This window comes from Impatiens glandulifera, chromosome 3 (genome assembly GCF_907164915.1).
Source record: "Impatiens glandulifera chromosome 3, dImpGla2.1, whole genome shotgun sequence".
NCBI lineage: Eukaryota > Viridiplantae > Streptophyta > Magnoliopsida > Ericales > Balsaminaceae > Impatiens > Impatiens glandulifera.
Genome location: NC_061864.1, coordinates 7,349,113 through 7,368,276, shown reverse-complemented (window position 1 = coordinate 7,368,276; position 19,164 = coordinate 7,349,113). Strand labels below are relative to the sequence as shown.

The 19,164-nt window shown below is 29.0% G+C and overlaps 3 protein-coding genes and 1 non-coding gene across 4 annotated transcripts; 1 reads left to right on the top strand and 3 right to left on the bottom strand.

The window, feature by feature from the left end:
- Positions 1-819: 819 nt before the first annotated feature.
- On the bottom strand, positions 820-2,301 carry LOC124932363 (nematode resistance protein-like HSPRO2). The gene has a single exon (XM_047472983.1). The coding sequence runs from the start codon at positions 2,222-2,224 to the stop codon at positions 824-826; it is 1,401 nt and encodes a 466-aa protein (XP_047328939.1). The 5' UTR covers positions 2,225-2,301; the 3' UTR covers positions 820-823.
- Positions 2,302-6,641: 4,340 nt separating this feature from the next.
- Positions 6,642-9,150, bottom strand: LOC124932213 (60S acidic ribosomal protein P0). Its single transcript, XM_047472831.1, has 5 exons — positions 8,671-9,150; positions 8,517-8,585; positions 7,977-8,075; positions 7,495-7,887; positions 6,642-6,946 (listed from the first exon to the last, which is right to left on the bottom strand). The coding sequence occupies exons 1-5, from the start codon at positions 8,926-8,928 to the stop codon at positions 6,797-6,799; spliced, it is 969 nt and encodes a 322-aa protein (XP_047328787.1). The 5' UTR covers positions 8,929-9,150; the 3' UTR covers positions 6,642-6,796.
- LOC124933187 lies at positions 7,237-7,335 on the bottom strand. The gene has a single exon (XR_007098897.1). It is a non-coding gene; the product is annotated as a small nucleolar RNA Z161/Z228 (small nucleolar RNA).
- A 4,740-nt stretch (positions 9,151-13,890) lies between the features above and the next one.
- Positions 13,891-16,342, top strand: LOC124931286 (auxin transporter-like protein 4). Its single transcript, XM_047471719.1, has 7 exons — positions 13,891-14,159; positions 14,290-14,478; positions 14,572-14,684; positions 14,758-14,941; positions 15,019-15,116; positions 15,396-15,861; positions 15,933-16,342. The coding sequence occupies exons 1-7, from the start codon at positions 13,974-13,976 to the stop codon at positions 16,134-16,136; spliced, it is 1,440 nt and encodes a 479-aa protein (XP_047327675.1). The 5' UTR covers positions 13,891-13,973; the 3' UTR covers positions 16,137-16,342.
- The last annotated feature ends 2,822 nt before the right edge of the window (positions 16,343-19,164 follow it).

Below are 19,164 nucleotides of genomic sequence, written 5' to 3'. Positions count from 1 at the left end.
ACCGTAGACTCTAAATATAACTTTTGATACTTGAATTACCAAATTAAATTTATTATTCATGTTAATTAAATCTATTATATTAGGCAATGTAAACAAAAAAATATTTATAAATAACTAAATTTACATGTACATACAAAAATAAAAAATAAAAATATTGACAATATGATGTATAAGAAAGAGACTAGTATTCGTGATCTTTTTATGTTTTAAAATTCCTTGCCATTTTGAACTATCCCTAGTGATATATATATATATATATATATATATATCATAAAGTCACTTAAATAATAATAAAAGGAAGTTATTATAAATTATTATTTTATATATATATTATGCCTTTATTAATAAAAAAGTAAATTTGGTTAAATTTATTATAAATATTTATATTAAAAAGATGTATTCATGATAAATAATCTAATAATATGAATAGGTTAATTTTATAAAAAAATAATTGTATAATTTCATGGTAAGATAAATTATATATTAAATATTTCATAAAATATATATTATTTTATACAATTTTAATTTTTATATTTTTATAACTTATTATTTATCCTATTATTAAAATTAACACAGTTTATAAAAATATATATATTTAAAAATAGTAATAATATTTGATCTCCCACATCATGGTGAATTCAATTTCATATATTTAAACAGAAATAATTTTTTAGAATGTAAGAATATAAATTTTATAAATCAATCGTAAAAAGTATTAATATTATATAAAAGGATGAGTTTCACAAAAGAAAAGAAAAAATCGTGTAACCAAATAATATAATAATAATTAATATATTTTTATGATCGGCGGCCTCTCCCTTCTTCAATGATCCCGACTCCAATAATCGGCTAGAAACGTCTTAGCTGCGTCAAGGCTAGGGTAATACGTCGGCTCCAAGAAGATATGAGCCAACAAATCCTCCGTATCCACGCTCACGAACGATTGATTTCCCTTCGCCTCCAAGCTTCCCATTACCATCACCATCACCTGCTTGTACGCGTAATAGAATCTTTTCACCACCGATTCGATCGCCTGCATCGCCTGAATCAGATGGATCTTCTCGTACTCCGTCTCTTTCGTTTTCTCCCTGTACAGTTTCATCGCCGCCTCCTGTAACCTCGGTCCGCCTAAAGGATCCACCTCCACTCCAATAATCTCCGGCACTCTGTGACGGAGATTCTTCGACGTCTTCGTCATCTCAACCAACGAAGTCGATCTGAAACAGAACGCCGCGGAATCTGACTTAACCGCCAGTTGACTCTTCAGACGGAGGAAATCGTTTGGATCCATAAGCATGTGTAAGTCTTCTATCCGCTCTAGAATCTTCCAGATCCTCTCGATTAACCAGCAATCGTTTGATGCTCTTTCGAATTCGTTCGAATCGATTCTCTCCTCAACTCGCTGGAGAAGATCCCGCCCCACGCGGATCCAGCACTCCAGGATCTGGTGAGTTGTGTAGACAGTTTGATTCTCGTGGTTGAAATTGGAATGATCGGATGGACATTTCTTCAGGACGTGCAGATCAGCCGGTTTGCAAATGAGATCATAATCTAGGTTAGGTTTTCCGTTTAGATTTGGTTCGCCAAGACCTAACGTGTACGGACACCGCCTCATCTGACACTCGATGCTGTAAAGAATGTTCTGTGCAACGTCCTCCGCCGTCCTCCACGTGGCCAACCGCGGCAGCAAGCTGGACTCGCTGCCACGGTTTACAACCGTGGTATCGGAGGATGACATTTTCCATACCTCCGCGGAACTGTCTTCCCGAGCTAAAACGCAGCCGGCGGAAGTCCTACCGACGGTGGGTGCCGTTTCGCCGGGTTCTGCTGCTTCGTCCTCACAGATAAGAGCTATGAGCTCAACTTGATTTGCTGCCAAGGACTCGAGTCTACGTTTCCATTCCCGTCTGTTGGTGTAGGGTCTGGGATCGGAGAAAACGGTGGAAACTAAACGGAAGGTGATCTCGAGAGCCTGTAGTGCGGGTCTGAGTATTGATTCGTTTTTCCAGTTGGGAAAGTCCCTGCAATCCCAGAGTTTTTTAAGCTCCGGCAGCCGGAGATAGTGGTCGTAGGCTAAACAGGCGGCATCGGAAGCCGGCGACACTTCTCCGAGACGAAAACCTGATGGAATTGAGATGCTGAGTTTGTTGGAGAGCCTGGGGGACTTGATCGGCTGCTGCTTATCGGAGGTAATCATGTTTGCTTTCCTATCGAAATCGATCATGTTTATATATTGAGGTATTTGTGTGTGTAATATATATGGATATCTTCTTCTTCTTTCTTCTTTCGTTTTGGTTTTGGTTGGGGTTCACATTTAAGAAGAGTCTGGAGATTTATAAGTGGCCATTTAGAGAGAGGAGAGAGAAACAAGCCGCGTGTGAAGATGAGCAACGAATAATTTCAAAGTTGCGGGCGGTGACGCCATCACGAAAATTCAAGAATTTCACATAAAGTAAAGAAATTTTTTTTTTTTTTTTTTTTTAAATGAACCTTATCCAGATTGGATGAGATATATAGGATGCCAGCTTACCTAACGTATCTATTTTAACGCTATGACTTAAATGCCCCCTCTAAATGCACCCATTAATTAAATAAATCTACTTTTGCTTGTTTGCTTGCTTGTAAAATTGTAACACTCCTTTATTTTTATTTCTATTTTTATTATAATGAAGTTATTAAGTTCATCTTGAAAAGATTTAGGATTCAGACAGAGTAGAAATATTCAGGTAAGTTATGTTTGTACTTTGGACAAAGATAGATATTGATTGGTAATTGATTTTTATTTATTTTATAAATTTTATTGTATAAAAAGTGATTATAGGATATTTTTCATTCGATATACGTAGCCATGACGATAATAATAATAATAAAGAAGGATGGGAATAAGGGTAGTTTAGTAGTTTTATATAAACCGGTGTAGAATGGGGGCATTAAAAACTAATAAATGTGTCGGTCGGTCCCTTGAGTTTCGGATAAAGTTCGACGAAGAAGGCTCTCCCTTCCTATGGGCCCCGCAGCAGCCATTCTTTCTCAGTCTCGCAGGTTGTTTGTTTATTTAAATATATTAATTGGTCGTCTTTGTTTTGAATGTTTTGGCGGCCAAGTTTTGACTCAATGGCCTCCTCCGCATTAACCGCTTCAATTCACTATTGATTTATTTTTTTTATTTCTCCATATATATATATATATTTTTTTTTTTTTATTATTATTATATTTTTATTTTATTTTATTTTTAGGTAATGTACTTCATTTCATAAAAAAAATACTGAATTTTATTTAATATATATTAATTATTAAACATATCCGCAAGTTTAAGCTCATTTATATAACAAACTAGGACAACAGTCTTATTTAATACATGTTTTACTTATCATTCTTAAACTTACTAGTCATTTCTTATAAGATTTAGTTTATTTTTTAAAATAATTTATTTAATAATAAATTATTTAAACACAAAGATAAAAACATAACATGAAAAGAGGTAGGTACAAATGAATAAATTAAAATAATTAATTGACTCAAAATTTTTAAGAAAAACAATAAGATCTCCACACAAATTTATAGGTTTTCGAATCTAATATCCGATATCGTGACAATGTAAACGTGACAACTAAACGTGACAATGTAAAAGTAAATAAAAAAAAAAAGGTCTTAACCTCTTTATAACACATATTATACCTATACATTCTTTTTTTTTTTTTCATACAATAATTTAACCTATCAACTAAATAAATAAATTAAAATTGACATTTAATGAAAGGAGGGAGGGGATGAGAGAATGACAGTTGTTAGGGAGGGTGGTGAAGATTTATGATTTGTACCAGGGTAGGGTCCTGGGCTACCACCCGTCTCATAAATGAAAAAATAGACCCCCCGATCGACTTTATTAGAATTAGGTGGGTGTGGGTCCACGTGGCATGAGCTCATTGGAATGATATTGGTGCCGTCCAACTAAGCAAGCATATGGGCTTTTTGGAGGAGGAGTGGCCACCTGTTCCGACACGTAGTCCGCTCTCACGTGCATCTTACTACTACAGCAAAGCAATTATGCCCTTAGATGGCGGGATGACATGGCCGATTCCCATTGGTTTGGCGGAACTAGTGGTTCGCCAGGTGGCAGGTTAGTTGGCTTACACGGAAGGAAATACAGAGAGAGACAATTATGCATGGTCACCCATTTCTAATTATTATTATTATTATTATTATTAAACTGGATTTTTAAATAGTTATTTTCATTATTTGAATAAAATAGGTTATTTTTTTAAGTAATTTTATTTGATATATAGAGATCGATCATTCAAAATAAATTAGACTGGTTTAAAAAATAAATTAAAAAATATTAATTTTATTATCCAACTCATTCAAGTTCAATAATCTATATATATATATATATACCTAACAAATTTATTTGAAAATAACACTAAATAATATATCAAAATGAACCAATCCTTAGCTTGATTGATAAAGTTATTTAAGTAATTAAAATTACTCCTATTATCATTTAGAAAAGATCTTAATTATAATTTTTAATTCAAATAATAATAATAAAATTATTCCTTAAATATAATAATTATAGAAAAGGGGCAAAGTATGACCTTTAAGACAACTAGGACTAGATCGGGAAAGGTATAGGTTGGGGGGACGTCAGAATTAAGTGGAGCTTATCTTTTAGTTATAAAGGAAGAAGAAGAAGTACTCAAGCTTATCTAAAATAAGTTGGAAAGGCTTAAATTAAATTGAATGGTTAAAAAGAGATAGAGATAGATTCATGCAAATTCAATATTCATCTTAATTAATCTCGATTTGTAATGTTGATATGTATAAATATTGGTGGTGGGGGTAAAAAAATAATTTTTTTGAATTTTGTTTGGGTTTTTTCTAAGAAATCCTTGTTTGATTAAAAATAAGAAAAAATTAATTTTTATTTCTTTTTGATCAAATTATATTTTATCTTTATAAATTTTTATTTAATAATTAAAAATGAGGAATAATAATTTTGATATTTTAAGAGATAATAAATTGATTAAATTGATAATGTAATGGTCGAGTTTTGAATAAAAACGGAATTTTATCACAAAAATTAATTATCAAACAAATCTGAAGAGATACTTTAATATGAGTTATTCAAATATTTTTATCTAAAATTATATATATTATTTTTAAATATTAAAATATTTTTACTTTATTTTTACAAAATTTAAATAAAATAATATTATAAGAATTCAACTAAATAATTTGTTTTTTCATTAAATAATTAATATTATAATATCCTGCAAAATAAGTAATATCAAACAAACCATGAATGGCATGGCTATGGCGTGCTAAATGAGATTTGACATTTGAATGGTTTCCTAGGAATGAAGGAAGCATGCATGCAGCATCTTTCTTTTTATGACGCACTCTCAATACATCTTCTCAATCATCACAATATCTTATTATTATTATTATTATTATTACTATTCTTACCCTTCTACCTTATCATTTAATCAATTAAAATACCATTTATTTACTTAAGTTTAATTTTATTATAACACACTTTAAGGGCTTGTTTGATAAATAAGTTATTGGGATAAAACTAAATTTTTATCCTAAAACTCAATCATCACATCATCAATCTATTTATTTATTAAAATACTAAAATTATTTTTTTTTAATATAATTAATTATTAAATAAAAATCTAGAGAGATAAAAAATAATTTATTCAAAAATAAATAAAAACCATTTTTTTCTATTTTTAATTAAATAATTTTTTTTAAAACCCCAAAACAACCTCCTCATACAAGCTCTAAATTGAGTCAAGCTATATATATTTAAAATAATAATAACAACGAAACAGCAATATTACTAGATATAAAAAAAAATAAAAAAAATAGGTATTTGTATTTCCAAAGTAAAGATTAGAATTTGATCAAAGAGATGAAAGAAAATGATAAGAACTAAGTTGTTGACACATATGGAATTGGACATTAACCCTAATAAAAAAAAATAGGCTATCTTATTGGTTTTAGAAAGCTAGCATATTCTTTTGCTTTGCTAAGAATAATTTGAAAAAACATAGGGCTCCCAAGGAAAAAATTTGGCTGCCTAATTTAATTTTTAAAAATATTAATATATATATTTTTTTAGAATATTATTCCTAGTATGGGTTCGTGGGTTGTGGGCTTACCTAGGACGGCCTGCCCTGTATACGTTGTATAAAATATCTCGATCAGTTCAATTTTGATCCGAATTGAATTTTTTTTAATTATAATAAATTATATAATATATAATAAAATAAATAAATTATAGTAAAATTTAAAAAATATACCAGGATTGCTCTATCTCCCTGTATGGTTCCATCATACTCTTTTTAGGAGGATCTATTTTACTCATGTTAATACAAGCCTTTGTGAAGAAAAATTGTTCAATGTCACATATTTTAATTTTTGGATAATGAATTATGGGTAATGTAATATTTGAATGGAGATAACATAATCTTAGGCTGCTTTCAATATAAAGAAAAATATGATTTTTTTTGTAAAACAGATATAACTACAGAAATACAAAGAAAATATATTAATAACTCAAAAAAGAGAAAACTGTAACACTAATGAATTTTGATTTAATGCTAATCTTATATTTATTAGAAACAATATAAGAATAGAAGTTAAATAAATCTTAAAATCCATCAAGAATAAAGTTTGCTGACAAACTAAACCCAAAAAAAACAAAAGCACGTAACAATATTGTAATGAAACACATAATCGTTTTCCAACAAAACTCAAACATATAATAATAATAAGACGACTTTTCGGATCAGTCAAACAAGCTGAAGCCCATATCATCGTCAGACTCCTCTGCAGGCTCTTCTTTCTTCTCTTCCTTGGGAGCTTCGGCTGCGGCCGAAGACCCAAATGAGGCCGCTGCTGCAACAGGGCCAGAAGCAACCGCAAACTTGCTAGGATCCTGCAGATAGTCAGACAGACATACATCTTATGAAATACTATCAAATGTGAATACCAAAACAACAAATTAATGTTAAACATATCCTACATGTTAGGAAATGCCAAGACTAAAAAAACAAAAAACAAGAGCATTCAGAATGAGTAGGAGGTAAATTGATCACTTCACAAGAAGATATCAGTAATTGTTTATACAATCATCACCATGCTCGTTGAATTTGAAAGGGAATAACAAGGATAAGAAATAAGTATAGTTTATAAACAAAAACTCTCAAGGATGATAAAGCGAAGATAGACCATCAGAAAGAATTGGAACAATGCATCAGTACACCGGTTAGGGTGTCCATTTCAGACGACCGTCGTGAGAATAATCCAAGTTTCATCATATGGAATAGGATAAACTTAAATGAGATTCTTAAGAACAATAAAAGCTTAAATTTCAAATTTGAAAACTTTAGGGATGTGTATTTTAAACTGGCATGAAAGGACTAGTTTTTTTCATAGAAAATGATTTAAAATCATAGAAGGTAATTTATAATATAAATAAAGTACCTCGAGATACTCCTTGACTTTATCAGCCTGTGGGAAAGAGTAATCGGTGGCAACAGCAACTGCCAAAACATTCTTATATGCATTGATAAACATGTGGGGAACAGCAGCAAGGGTTGGGTAAGAAATGGCAAGAGCAAGCGAAGTCACCAAAGAAACTCCAGTGGCAAATTTCTCAATGAGATCTTCTTCGGTCAGATCAAGCACCTCTGGACTGAAGACTGACCCATTATCATAAACAGTGATAACCACAAGACCGTAAGAGAATGGCCTAATCCCAAGCTTTGCAAGAAGTGCAGCCTCAGAAGAACCCACTTTCTCGCCTTTCTTGATCAGCTCCACGGGGGTGATGATTTCAACAGTTCCCTTGTTAATTTTTGTAGGAATGTTGAGAACCTAAAATAATAACAATGATTGATGAGGAATAAAGTCATTAAAATTAAGAGAAATATTTCAACTAATCAATCAATGTTGTTGTTATGGACCTGGAAAAAAGAAGTCTGAGAAGGATCCAACCCTGTGTTGCCTGGAGGCACAACAACATCCACTGGAGCCACAAGACCAACACGAGCAGGAGCTCCAACCTGTTTAGAATTGCAAAAGGATTATGAGGGAAAACTCAAATAAACCTAATACTAAGTTTATGAGTAATGTTTTTTAAGAAGATAACTTAGATGGACTTTTATTAAACATAATAATACTGATGATCTAAACAATGGCATGCCAAAATGTTGAATGTGTCTTAATTGAGTAATCAATTTTGAAGTAATTAATCTTTTCTAAAGAACAAGTTAAGAACATTCTCACATACATGATTAAAACCTCAAACATGGAACTAGCTCAAGCAGTTTAACATATTCAAATGTTAACAATCTAAGTAAAGTTTAAGACTACAGCATATGCTAGTAAACACACTTATCAGAATACATGTAAACATTCTATGCTTAATATGAAATGAAATTTTGTTTTCAAATGTTTCAATATCTCACAAAAATGAAAACTTGAGTATATGTAATAAGAATTACCTTGTATTTGGCGACTTCTTCGCTAACTTCCTTCAGATCGCCCTTAGTGAAAATCAAACCAACGTTACCCTGATTTCCATTTCCAATACACAAGTAATTAGTTTCAAATTGGATAACGTGATAACATAATTAGATGAATTACCAAAGAACTCACCACAAGCAAAGGTATAAGATTGAGATAAGCAGTGTTGCCTGTCTTCTCAGAATGAATCCTGATAGACCGCTTCATCATCGTATTTTTTCCCATTAGAACGATCGAATCACCACGCAGACCTTTCCTAATCTGCTGCAGCTGATTTGACCCAACGTTGTCAGCCGCGGTAATGAGAACCTGAGAATAATCATCGAGAAGCTGGCAAAGTTTGTGATCGTAAGCGATCTTCTTATCGGCCTTTGAGGTTTTGGGCGCCATTGGAATCGATTGATAGTGCTTCAAAGACGTTACAAAAAGGTATATATGTATCTACAGTAAAGAATAAGAGTAAAACGAGGGCCAAGACTAAGCACAGCTCAGTCAAGGTGGGCAGCGACGATCTTTGCTGTCCCTTTAACCTCACAATTCTGCAGCTGCAGTAAGATAGAGGAGAACGAGCTAGCTTGAGAGAATAAACCTAATTTGCAGCTTAGACGAGGAGAAGGTGTCCGTCTTATTTATATGATGGGGGAAGATGTGGTTTTCATTAGACCTAGATCTAACGGTTAATATTCAATCGGAGGCTTTTCCATCTAACGGTTAATATTCAATCGGAGGCTTTTCCATCTAACGGTTAATATTCAATCGGAGGCTTTTCCATTATTGACCCTTTTGGGCCTGATGGGCCTAACGGTTGTACTAACAGTGTGTTTTAGATTATGAAATATACTTTTATTTTTTTTAAGTCTCATTTTTAGTTCACTATGGATTAACATTTTATTTTATTACATTTTAAATTTAAAATTATTATATAGATGCATATTTTAGGAACAGAATTATAAAAAATAGATACATCTTTAGACTTGGATTAGACGCATTTTTAAGATTGAATAAATAATAAAGTGTATAATAATATTATTTTAAATGACCAAAAGTTTAAAATATAGACTGAAATTGTTGCACGAAAATTCATTCTCACATATAATCAAGCATTGAACTAATAAAAAAATCTTTAAAATGCGTTTGAATACGTAAAATTTTTTTTTTCCAATTTCTCGAATATTAAATTAGTTGGCGACTTAAAAAAAACAAAATTAAATATAAATCAATGTTGTTAAAATACATTATAGTCAAACATACAATTTTGGTTCTTCGTCACACTCGAGACTCAAGAAAAAATTAGTTATGTAACGCGACTATGGAGTAAAAAACTCTTCTCTCGGGAATTGTCAATTTTTTTACGCTACAATGTTTTTTATTTTTAAATTATAATGTACAATTTATTTGTTAACATAATTAAAATGAATGAGTTGATGTTTTTAATTAAGTAAAAAAAACTTTTTAATATAATAATAATAATGTTTAATTTTAATTTGTTTGGTTTAACGGGTAGTTAATTTATATATATGAGAGTAAATTAATACTTAGATTGGATCGTGGGTTGACCGACTAACCTAACCAAAATAAATATAATTTTTTAATTCAGTTAATAAGACTTTATATAATATTGTTGAAAATAATTTTATAGCAAGTATGATAAAATAAATTATTAAGAAGAATATAAAAAATAATTAAAAAAATATATATATATATTATTTTCTTTATATATTTTTTAAAGTATAAAAAATGTATATATTCTTTTAAAATTATATATATATATATAAATAATATAATTTAATATATATATATATATATTAATAATTATAAAATATTATTTATAATAATTTAATAACAAACCATTACATTAAATAGATAAAAATTATTGAATACTGTTTTTTAATAATAAAAAATTGCTAGAAATCAATTGTTACCAGTTCTTATTTGTACAATGACATATAAAAATAACACCTCATTTTGTATAATTAATAAGTAAAATAATAGAGAACAATAAAGTATTGACAAAAATATAAATATATATAGAAATGATGTGTGATCTAGATTGAAATTTTTTAATTCTCTCCAATTAAATTTTTAATCAAATCAAATAAGAGAATGACCCATCATTTCCTTATCAATATTTTCTTATTTCTTATTTTCTCGATTAATAAAATTTTCACTTTCTTATAAATTATTCACCCTTATATTAAGTTTAAATAAACATAATTCTAATTTCTAAATATATTTTATAATTTTATACATCCTTAGTAACTGAAACCATTTTTATATTCAATTATTTTTTTTTGAAAGGTTTATTTATATTAAATATAATGAAAATTGTTCCAGAACAAGATTAAGACATGACATTAAGCGAAAATAAATTAAAATAAAAAATAAAATATTCATTCTCTCATCACTTTAATTTTTTTTAATTTATTTTTTCTCATCTGTACAACCTATTTATAATTATTTTATTCATTCTCTTATTTATTCAATATGAATTTAATTATTTTATTTATTATCTTTCATTTTTTAAAATTTATTTTTATATTTTAATATAAAATTATTATTATTATAATAAAACATAAATTTAAATATATATCTCAACTTAATCATTTTTTACACATCACATTATAATTTTATTATATATATAATAAAAATAAGAATTACAAAATTTAAATAATATAAAATTTGATAATAAATATAAATAACATTATATTTTATATAATATATTATTATCTTTTAAATCATTCTTAAAATCTCTGTTCAAACTAATTATTTCTTTAGTGACATTGAAAAATCTCTAAAGGCATATCCGATCTCAAGTTTTGGATCATTTTTATTAAAATATTTGATTTTTTTGTTACAATATGTATAGACTAAAAATTAATACTTATAATCAAATAAAAAATATTAATTTTTATTTTTAAATATACAATCAATTTAACTAACTATTTAAGTTTGTATGAAAAATAATGAAAGGAGAGCAAAATGTTACGAGAGGAATATTTATCTCTTTTAATAATATTAATTTCTTTTCAATGTTTACATTTTATCTCTTGAATATAATGCATTTAATATATGTATATTTTTAATTATTATTATTAAAAAATACTTAATAATTTATTTCTTCAAATTTTTATTATTATAAATATATATTTTAAATTAATGTACATACACGTTTTAATTATTTATTTATCTCAATCATTTATTATCTTTTATTTATAAAAATAAAATAAAAATTATTTTCAATATTAAAAATAGATAAAATTAAAACAAATAATAATAATAATATTTTATATTAATAAAATGCACCATCTAGTTAAAAGTACCAACTAAATAAATTTACCAAACAAAACATTGTTCAAATATTCAAACTGTAATAAATTTAAGTTTTAATTATTTATTAATAATAAATATAAATAACATTATATTTATATATATAATATTAATTATTAAATAATATTATAAATATAATAAATAAATAAATTAAACTATAAGCGGAATAAAATAAACTTAAAATAAACTATTAAATAAACTGAGATTGAATAAGCTAGCTTCAACAAAAGTTAGTATATATTTAAAGCGCGTTCTAAAAATTAAAAAAAAAAATAATAATAATAATGTCTTCCTTTTAATATTAAAAGGAAGCTTTTGACAGTGGTGGCCTGCTTTCACAGTCTACACTCTACAGAGCACAGGTGCAACCATGCAGCAAATGCTTGATATTAGTTTATTTTTTGGATTTTTACAAGTGTTTTGAAATAAAAATATTAGATAAAGTATAATTTATTTAAATTTATTAAAATAAATAATTAAAATATTATTTTATATTTAAAATTTAACAAGAATAAAGTAAAATAATTTAATATTTTAATTAATAAATTAAATAATAATTAAAATAAAACTTAATAAGCTAAAATATACTTAAAATATTCATAAAGTTTTATGTTTGTGTTTTTAAAAAAAAGTTACATATTAATTTTTTATTTTTTTAATCATTTGACTTCATCACTACAAATATTAAAAATTAAATACTAAAAAATTATCCGTGATCTCCGACAAGTGTCTAATTTTCAATGAAAAAAAGTAACTTAGATTATTTATTGTGGGAAAAGGCTTAATATATTTTGTTGACCAGTTACCCACAGAAGCTTGTACTATATAATAAATAAAAAAGAAGGATACTTTGGAAAATTTGGGCGAAAATAATGTAAAAAGAAATTTATTATTATTTTTTTAATCAATTACATCATTTACTTGCACATCATTCTTCCAAATTCCATTTCTCAACAATTTTTCAATAAATAATGAATATGATTTTTTAATAAAAAAATATATTTTTTTATTACTAAATTATAATATATTTTAGCTTTTTTTTTTTTTTTTTTTTGTAAGGGGTGAAAATGGCCTGGTTAGTTTTGCCAAATTGGGGATGAATCTCCCCACTACGCGGCGTTTTTCCGATGAACCCCTTGAGCTCTTTCAAGTTACTTGGTCTTCGCAATATGCGGATGACAACTACTTTGGCTGGATCTGGGTCGATTCCATGCCTGTGGAAATGATAAAGAGAGAAATTGGAGGCAAAGAAGAATGAACTACTTAAACAAATATAATTATTTTTTATCTCTTCTTTATCTTCACATTATTTTTAACCATCTCATTCTATCTTTTATTACTAAAATATTTAAAATATTAAAGTATTTTATTTTGTTTTTTATAAAAAAAATTAAATAAAAATGTATAATAATTTATTTTTGTTAGGCCATGTTAGGATTGAAGTTTTTTTTAAAATTTAGATGGAGAAAAAAATAATTATTGGTGATAATTTTGAGGTGGTGACGATTATTTCTAGTAAAAAAAAAGTATTGATATATATAAATAAAATAAAAAATAAATATTATTTTAGTATTTTGATTAATGAAATAAGTGAGGTGATGATTTGAGAGTAATTAATTAATTTTTGTTAAAATATAAAAAAATTTAGAGAAAATTTTGTAATAAAAAACTTAGGAGTAATTTGGATTGAGTTATTTAAATAATATAATAAAAAAATATTATTATTTTTTTATTTTTAATTTATTAATCAAAATATTAAAATATATATTTTTTATTTAAATTATTATTTTTTATTTTATTATTATTATATATTAATATAATTTAATTTTTATAATAAAAAAAATTCACCTCAAAGTTTTTAAATAACTATTTTTATTTATAAAACCACGATCCAAATCTTAAAAATACTAACATTTGTGAAAATGTGTTCATTCAAACAAACCTTGATTTAGACACATTGGGTTGTTTCTCTTTCTATATATCTTTTATCACGTTTTCAAACCGAGTCTCAAATCTGTCTCTCTATCTCTCTCCAGCAGCAGGTCTCTGTCTCGTCATTGCTTTTCACTAACTGCTTAATTTGCGTAGTGGAGAATTAATTGAAGAAAATGGCAACCAAAGAAGAGACCGATGATCAGAATCCCATTGTGATGGCTGTTCATGATCATCAACCTGCTGACAACTCAGATGAACATGAACATGAACAAGATCACTCTCAACCTCTCCATTTCAAGACCCTCCTCTGGAATGGTGGCTCTGCCTATGATGCATGGTTCAACTGCGCCTCCAATCAGGTATATATATATATACAAAATCTCAAATTGATTCCTGTAAAATCCTTAGAAATGGGTAATTAAGCTATTTTAGAATAAGCTTTACAAAACCCCCCTAATAAAGTTGATGATGGATGGATGGATGGTGCAGGTGGCGCAGGTTCTGTTAACGCTGCCCTACTCTTTCGCTCAGCTGGGGATGGTTTCCGGCATCATTCTACAGGTGTTCTACGGCATCCTTGGTAGCTGGACGGCCTATCTGATCAGCTGTTTATACATTGAGTATCGTTCTAGGAAAGAGAAGGAAGAGAATGTCAATTTCAAGAACCATGTCATTCAGGTCTCGATTCACTGCTTCATTTCTCTGTTTTCATGTGTTTACTAAACTAATCTGACTTTGAGTTTGATCGATCGATCGATCGCCGGCGGACAGTGGTTTGAAGTATTAGATGGGTTATTGGGTCCATACTGGAAAGCCGTCGGATTGGCCTTCAATTGCACCTTCCTCCTCTTTGGCTGCGTCATTCAGCTTATAGCCTGTGCAAGGTTTACTAATTTAATTAATTATTTTTTCAGGTTTAATTAATTCAATATATTAATTTCTGGGTTTTGTTTGCAGTAATATATATTACATAAATAATAATTTGGACAAGAGGACATGGACATACATTTTTGGAGCTTGTTGTGCCACCACTGTTTTCATACCTTCATATCACAATTATAGAATTTGGTCTTTTCTCGGTCTTGCTATGACAACTTACACAGCCTGGTACATGACCATCGCCGCCGTAATCCACGGCCAGGTATTTATCTTACTTAATTCATTTGTCTTCTTTTATATAACTGTTATTATTTTTTTATTATGTTTCTTTTGACCAAGGTTGATGGTGTGACCCATTCTGGACCCACCAAAATGGTGCTTTATTTCACTGGGGCCACCAATATCTTGTATACTTTCGGCGGCCATGCCATCACCGTGTAAGTAGGCTTTCTCTTGAAGATTGAAAAATAAAAATCATTCATTTTGACCATAGTAAAACTGGATTTCAAATAAATATCTAAATATAATGATGAAAGTGAGTTGATAGTGGAAAGATGTCTTTTAGACCTTGTCTATCAAAAAAAGTGCAATCTTTTTGTAGTGTGCACGTCTAGTCATAAGACTGAGTGGTTTAATTGGTAATTAAATTGTAAAGAAGAAAGGGTTTGAACAGTTTGTTTTGGTTTTTCAAAATTGAGTATAAATAAAATTTGCAGGGAGATAATGCATGCGATGTGGAAACCAAAGAAGTTCAAATACATTTATTTGTATGCAACTATGTATGTCTTCACCTTGACCATCCCTTCGGCTGCCGCAGTCTATTGGGCGTTTGGCGATCAGCTACTCACCCACGCCAACGCCTTTTCCCTCCTCCCGGCCTCTGGTTTTCGTACGGCCGCCATTATTCTAATGCTGATCCACCAGTTCATAACATTCGGGTTTGCTTGCACGCCGCTGTACTTTGTGTGGGAAAAGGTGATAGGTATGCACGGGACCAAGAGTATATTCATGAGGGCGGTTGCAAGGCTGCCTGTGGTCATACCCATTTGGTTCTTGGCCATAATCTTCCCATTTTTTGGGCCTATTAACTCTGCTGTGGGTGCACTTTTGGTTAGCTTCACAGTTTACATCATTCCTGCTCTTGCCCATATGCTCACTTTCAGAGATGCTTCTGCCAGAAAGGTAATTTTAATACAATTATTCTAGCTAGTTTCATGAGTCATGAGTCATGACCAAATTTATATATTTTGCAGAATGCAGTAGAGAAGCCACCATTCTTTCTACCCAGTTGGACTGGAATGTATGCTGTGAATATATTTGTGGTGGTTTGGGTGTTGGTGGTTGGTTTTGGTTTTGGAGGATGGGCGAGTATGACTAACTTCATCAAGCAGGTTGATACGTTTGGGCTCTTTGCTAAATGCTATCAGTGCAAGCCTCTATCACCCCATCATCATTAACCCTCCCCTGTTGTGTTTTTGTTCATCAAAATGTGTTAATTTGGTCTTTAATTAGTAAATTCTCATACAGACTTACAGTTAGTTTTTGTCTAGTGATATGATTGATCATGATTCATGGGTAAATGCAATTTGTTTTGTTTTCATTAGGGAATTAATTAGTGTATGATAAATCAATCATGGTTATGGGTTTTAACTAAAATTTTTATTCATGTGTCTACTCTATATATAGATCAGAATAGTTTCTATATTCAATGTTTGATACACTGTTTTTGCAAATATGACAAGGTTTAGATTCAAACATTATGTCAGGATACAAATGTCTAGTACAATATCTCAAGGATTGCCTATATACAGTACAGTATATATATGGTCATCAATAATAGTAAACACTGAAACAAATTGTCTTTATCTGAACAAGTATCAAGGAAGGAATTACAAGTTATTACTGTAAACATAACCAGATGCCAGAATTTTAATTATTTTAATTAAGATCCTGCAAAGAACACTTTTGTTGAATCAGGAGACCATTTTATTTTTCCAGATTTTCAGATTTTTTAAAAAATGGTTATGTAGTTATAGTACTTATATTCTGAATTAAACAAGAAAAACATTTTAACCCCTTCTGTTAAATTCATTTTCCCTGTGAATCTAACTAACAGATCATTCATCCCATTTGGGAAAATCAGTGGAGATGGTTTTGTTAATTATTATTATTATTATTATTATTTATTTTTTGCAGTTTTTGAGCTAACTTAATAGGTTGATATACTATTATCTTCATCAAATGAGAAAGATACTAATTGATCCTTAGGACATTCTCTTCTATAATTCTAACTTGAATTTATGTTTAGGTTCCATCCCTGTTTATTAAATCTAGACCCAGTTTGTTAAGATCCAAAGTTTTGGCACTAATATTCTCAATTAACATTGGCTCCAACATTGGGGACCATCTTATTCATTTTGGCAACCTTCAAGACTTATTAGCTTTACATCAAAATATTATAGAAAAATTAATTCAATTTTCGTCTTCTTTTAAGTGTTCATTTTACAATATTTGTAAATACAACTAGTTATAACTCATAACTAGGGGCTAGGGCCAATAACTATAGAAATTGGGTTAACTTTTTTAAATTAACAAGAAAAAAAATAGCTTCTAGTAATCAAATAACAAATCAAACTCATATATATATAATATTTAATACAAAAATTATTTTAAATAATATAAATGATTGATATTAAAATATTTAAGTAAATCTATATTTTTTTTTTATAGTTTACATGTGAATGTCAAATCTCATTTAGATAGATAACTCACGTCTATATTAGTATATATACATGTATTTATATATTAATGTTTTAAAATTCAACTAATCAATTTCACAGTTTAATAAAATCATTTATTTTCTAAGAGGACTTCCGACAATCATGGGATATAAGATTTGAAGTAATGATGTGATTTTGAGATCATGTAATTAACTTCTTCTTAATTATTCATGGTAAATGATAAGATTTGTAGTATCTAAATCATACTTGTTTGTTTAATGAATGTTCTCTTGTCATTAAAAATGTTAAGAGAAGAAAGAAGTTCCTTCCCAAATGATTAATTCTCCCTTTTAAAAAGAAAAATAATAAAAAGAATGATAATAAAATCAAAAGATTAGATTGAGAATAAGAAAAAGATAGAATAAAATGTAACTAAAAACCCTTCATTGAATTCTCGTAAATAAAGAATGAGAGTTAGATGGTAAAGTTAAATAACATTTATTTGTCGTAAACAAGTGATTATTAGGTTCACGCCTTTTGTCGTATATTCGTGGTTCTGCTAAAAAACAATTTAAAATATTAATACATATTTTAGATTAATTAATAAAGTATATTACCGCTTTTATTATAAAAGACGGTAGGTAACAAGATAAAATATAATCATAATTAAGATTAAAATAATCTACTATTTAATCTAGGGTACACAATACTTATTAATTTAATCTCCAGCACTTATTTATTCATACATATAAGATGACATTGGCAAAGATGAGTATAAGTTAATTAGTGTGTAATAGATAATGGTGAAAACAAATTAAGTTTAGGATTAAAAATGAATAAAGATGAGTTTGAAGGATATATTTGGACAAATTAAAAGAAGTATATTTTTGTTTTCTCGTATACTAGGTTTGGTTTCTATTTTAGGTACAGTATATATAGATAGATATAGATTTACCCTAGTTTTCAGGAGATCACTTTATCGGCGCGGAGAGAGAGTGAGAGAGAGCTAGACTGTGTAATTGTACGTGTTTGTGTGTGTCTGCTCAACAGCTAGCTAGCAATGGTGAAGGTATATTTATAATCTTTTATGTGTATTAATCGATCGGACTAGCTAGCTAGCTAGCTAGATCAGTGTTAGCTAGCTAGCTAGATCTGTATATACATTTGATTGTCTGTCTAAATTCGATCTCTTAAGTAATTGTTTTGCTGGATTCTACATGCAGACAGGTTTGTCGAGGATGGACGCTGCCATTGAAGCAATGGGAAGTTTCGGGTTTCCAAAGAATCTCGTCCGAGAAAGGGCTAACCGTCTTCTCACTGTGAGTAGTATATATACTTCTCTCTCACTAGTAGCTAGGCTTGTTTGCGCTTATCTCATCAGGAGTACTTCAATTTCAATTATATGCTAGCTCTTGATTCAAAATAAAATTACTATCTCCCTCTCTCTCTCTCCTCTTTTATAGTACTAATTCCTTAAGCTAACTCTAATCAATTAGGGGGAGTGGATTCTATTTATATATGAAATATCCTCTTTTATACAATACAATTTGATGTTAAGATTGTCATCGATTTATTGAGTTAATCATGTCTAATCTACCGAATTGTAAATTAATTGGTCCAATTGATCAATCATGAATATTAAATAACTATCATATTGAATGCTTTTGTACTTCCTACAAACTGTCCTTCATTGTAAGACCTTGATCCGTAGTACTTTTATGTGATTGAAATGTCCAAGCAATATATATAGTATAGAAATTGAATA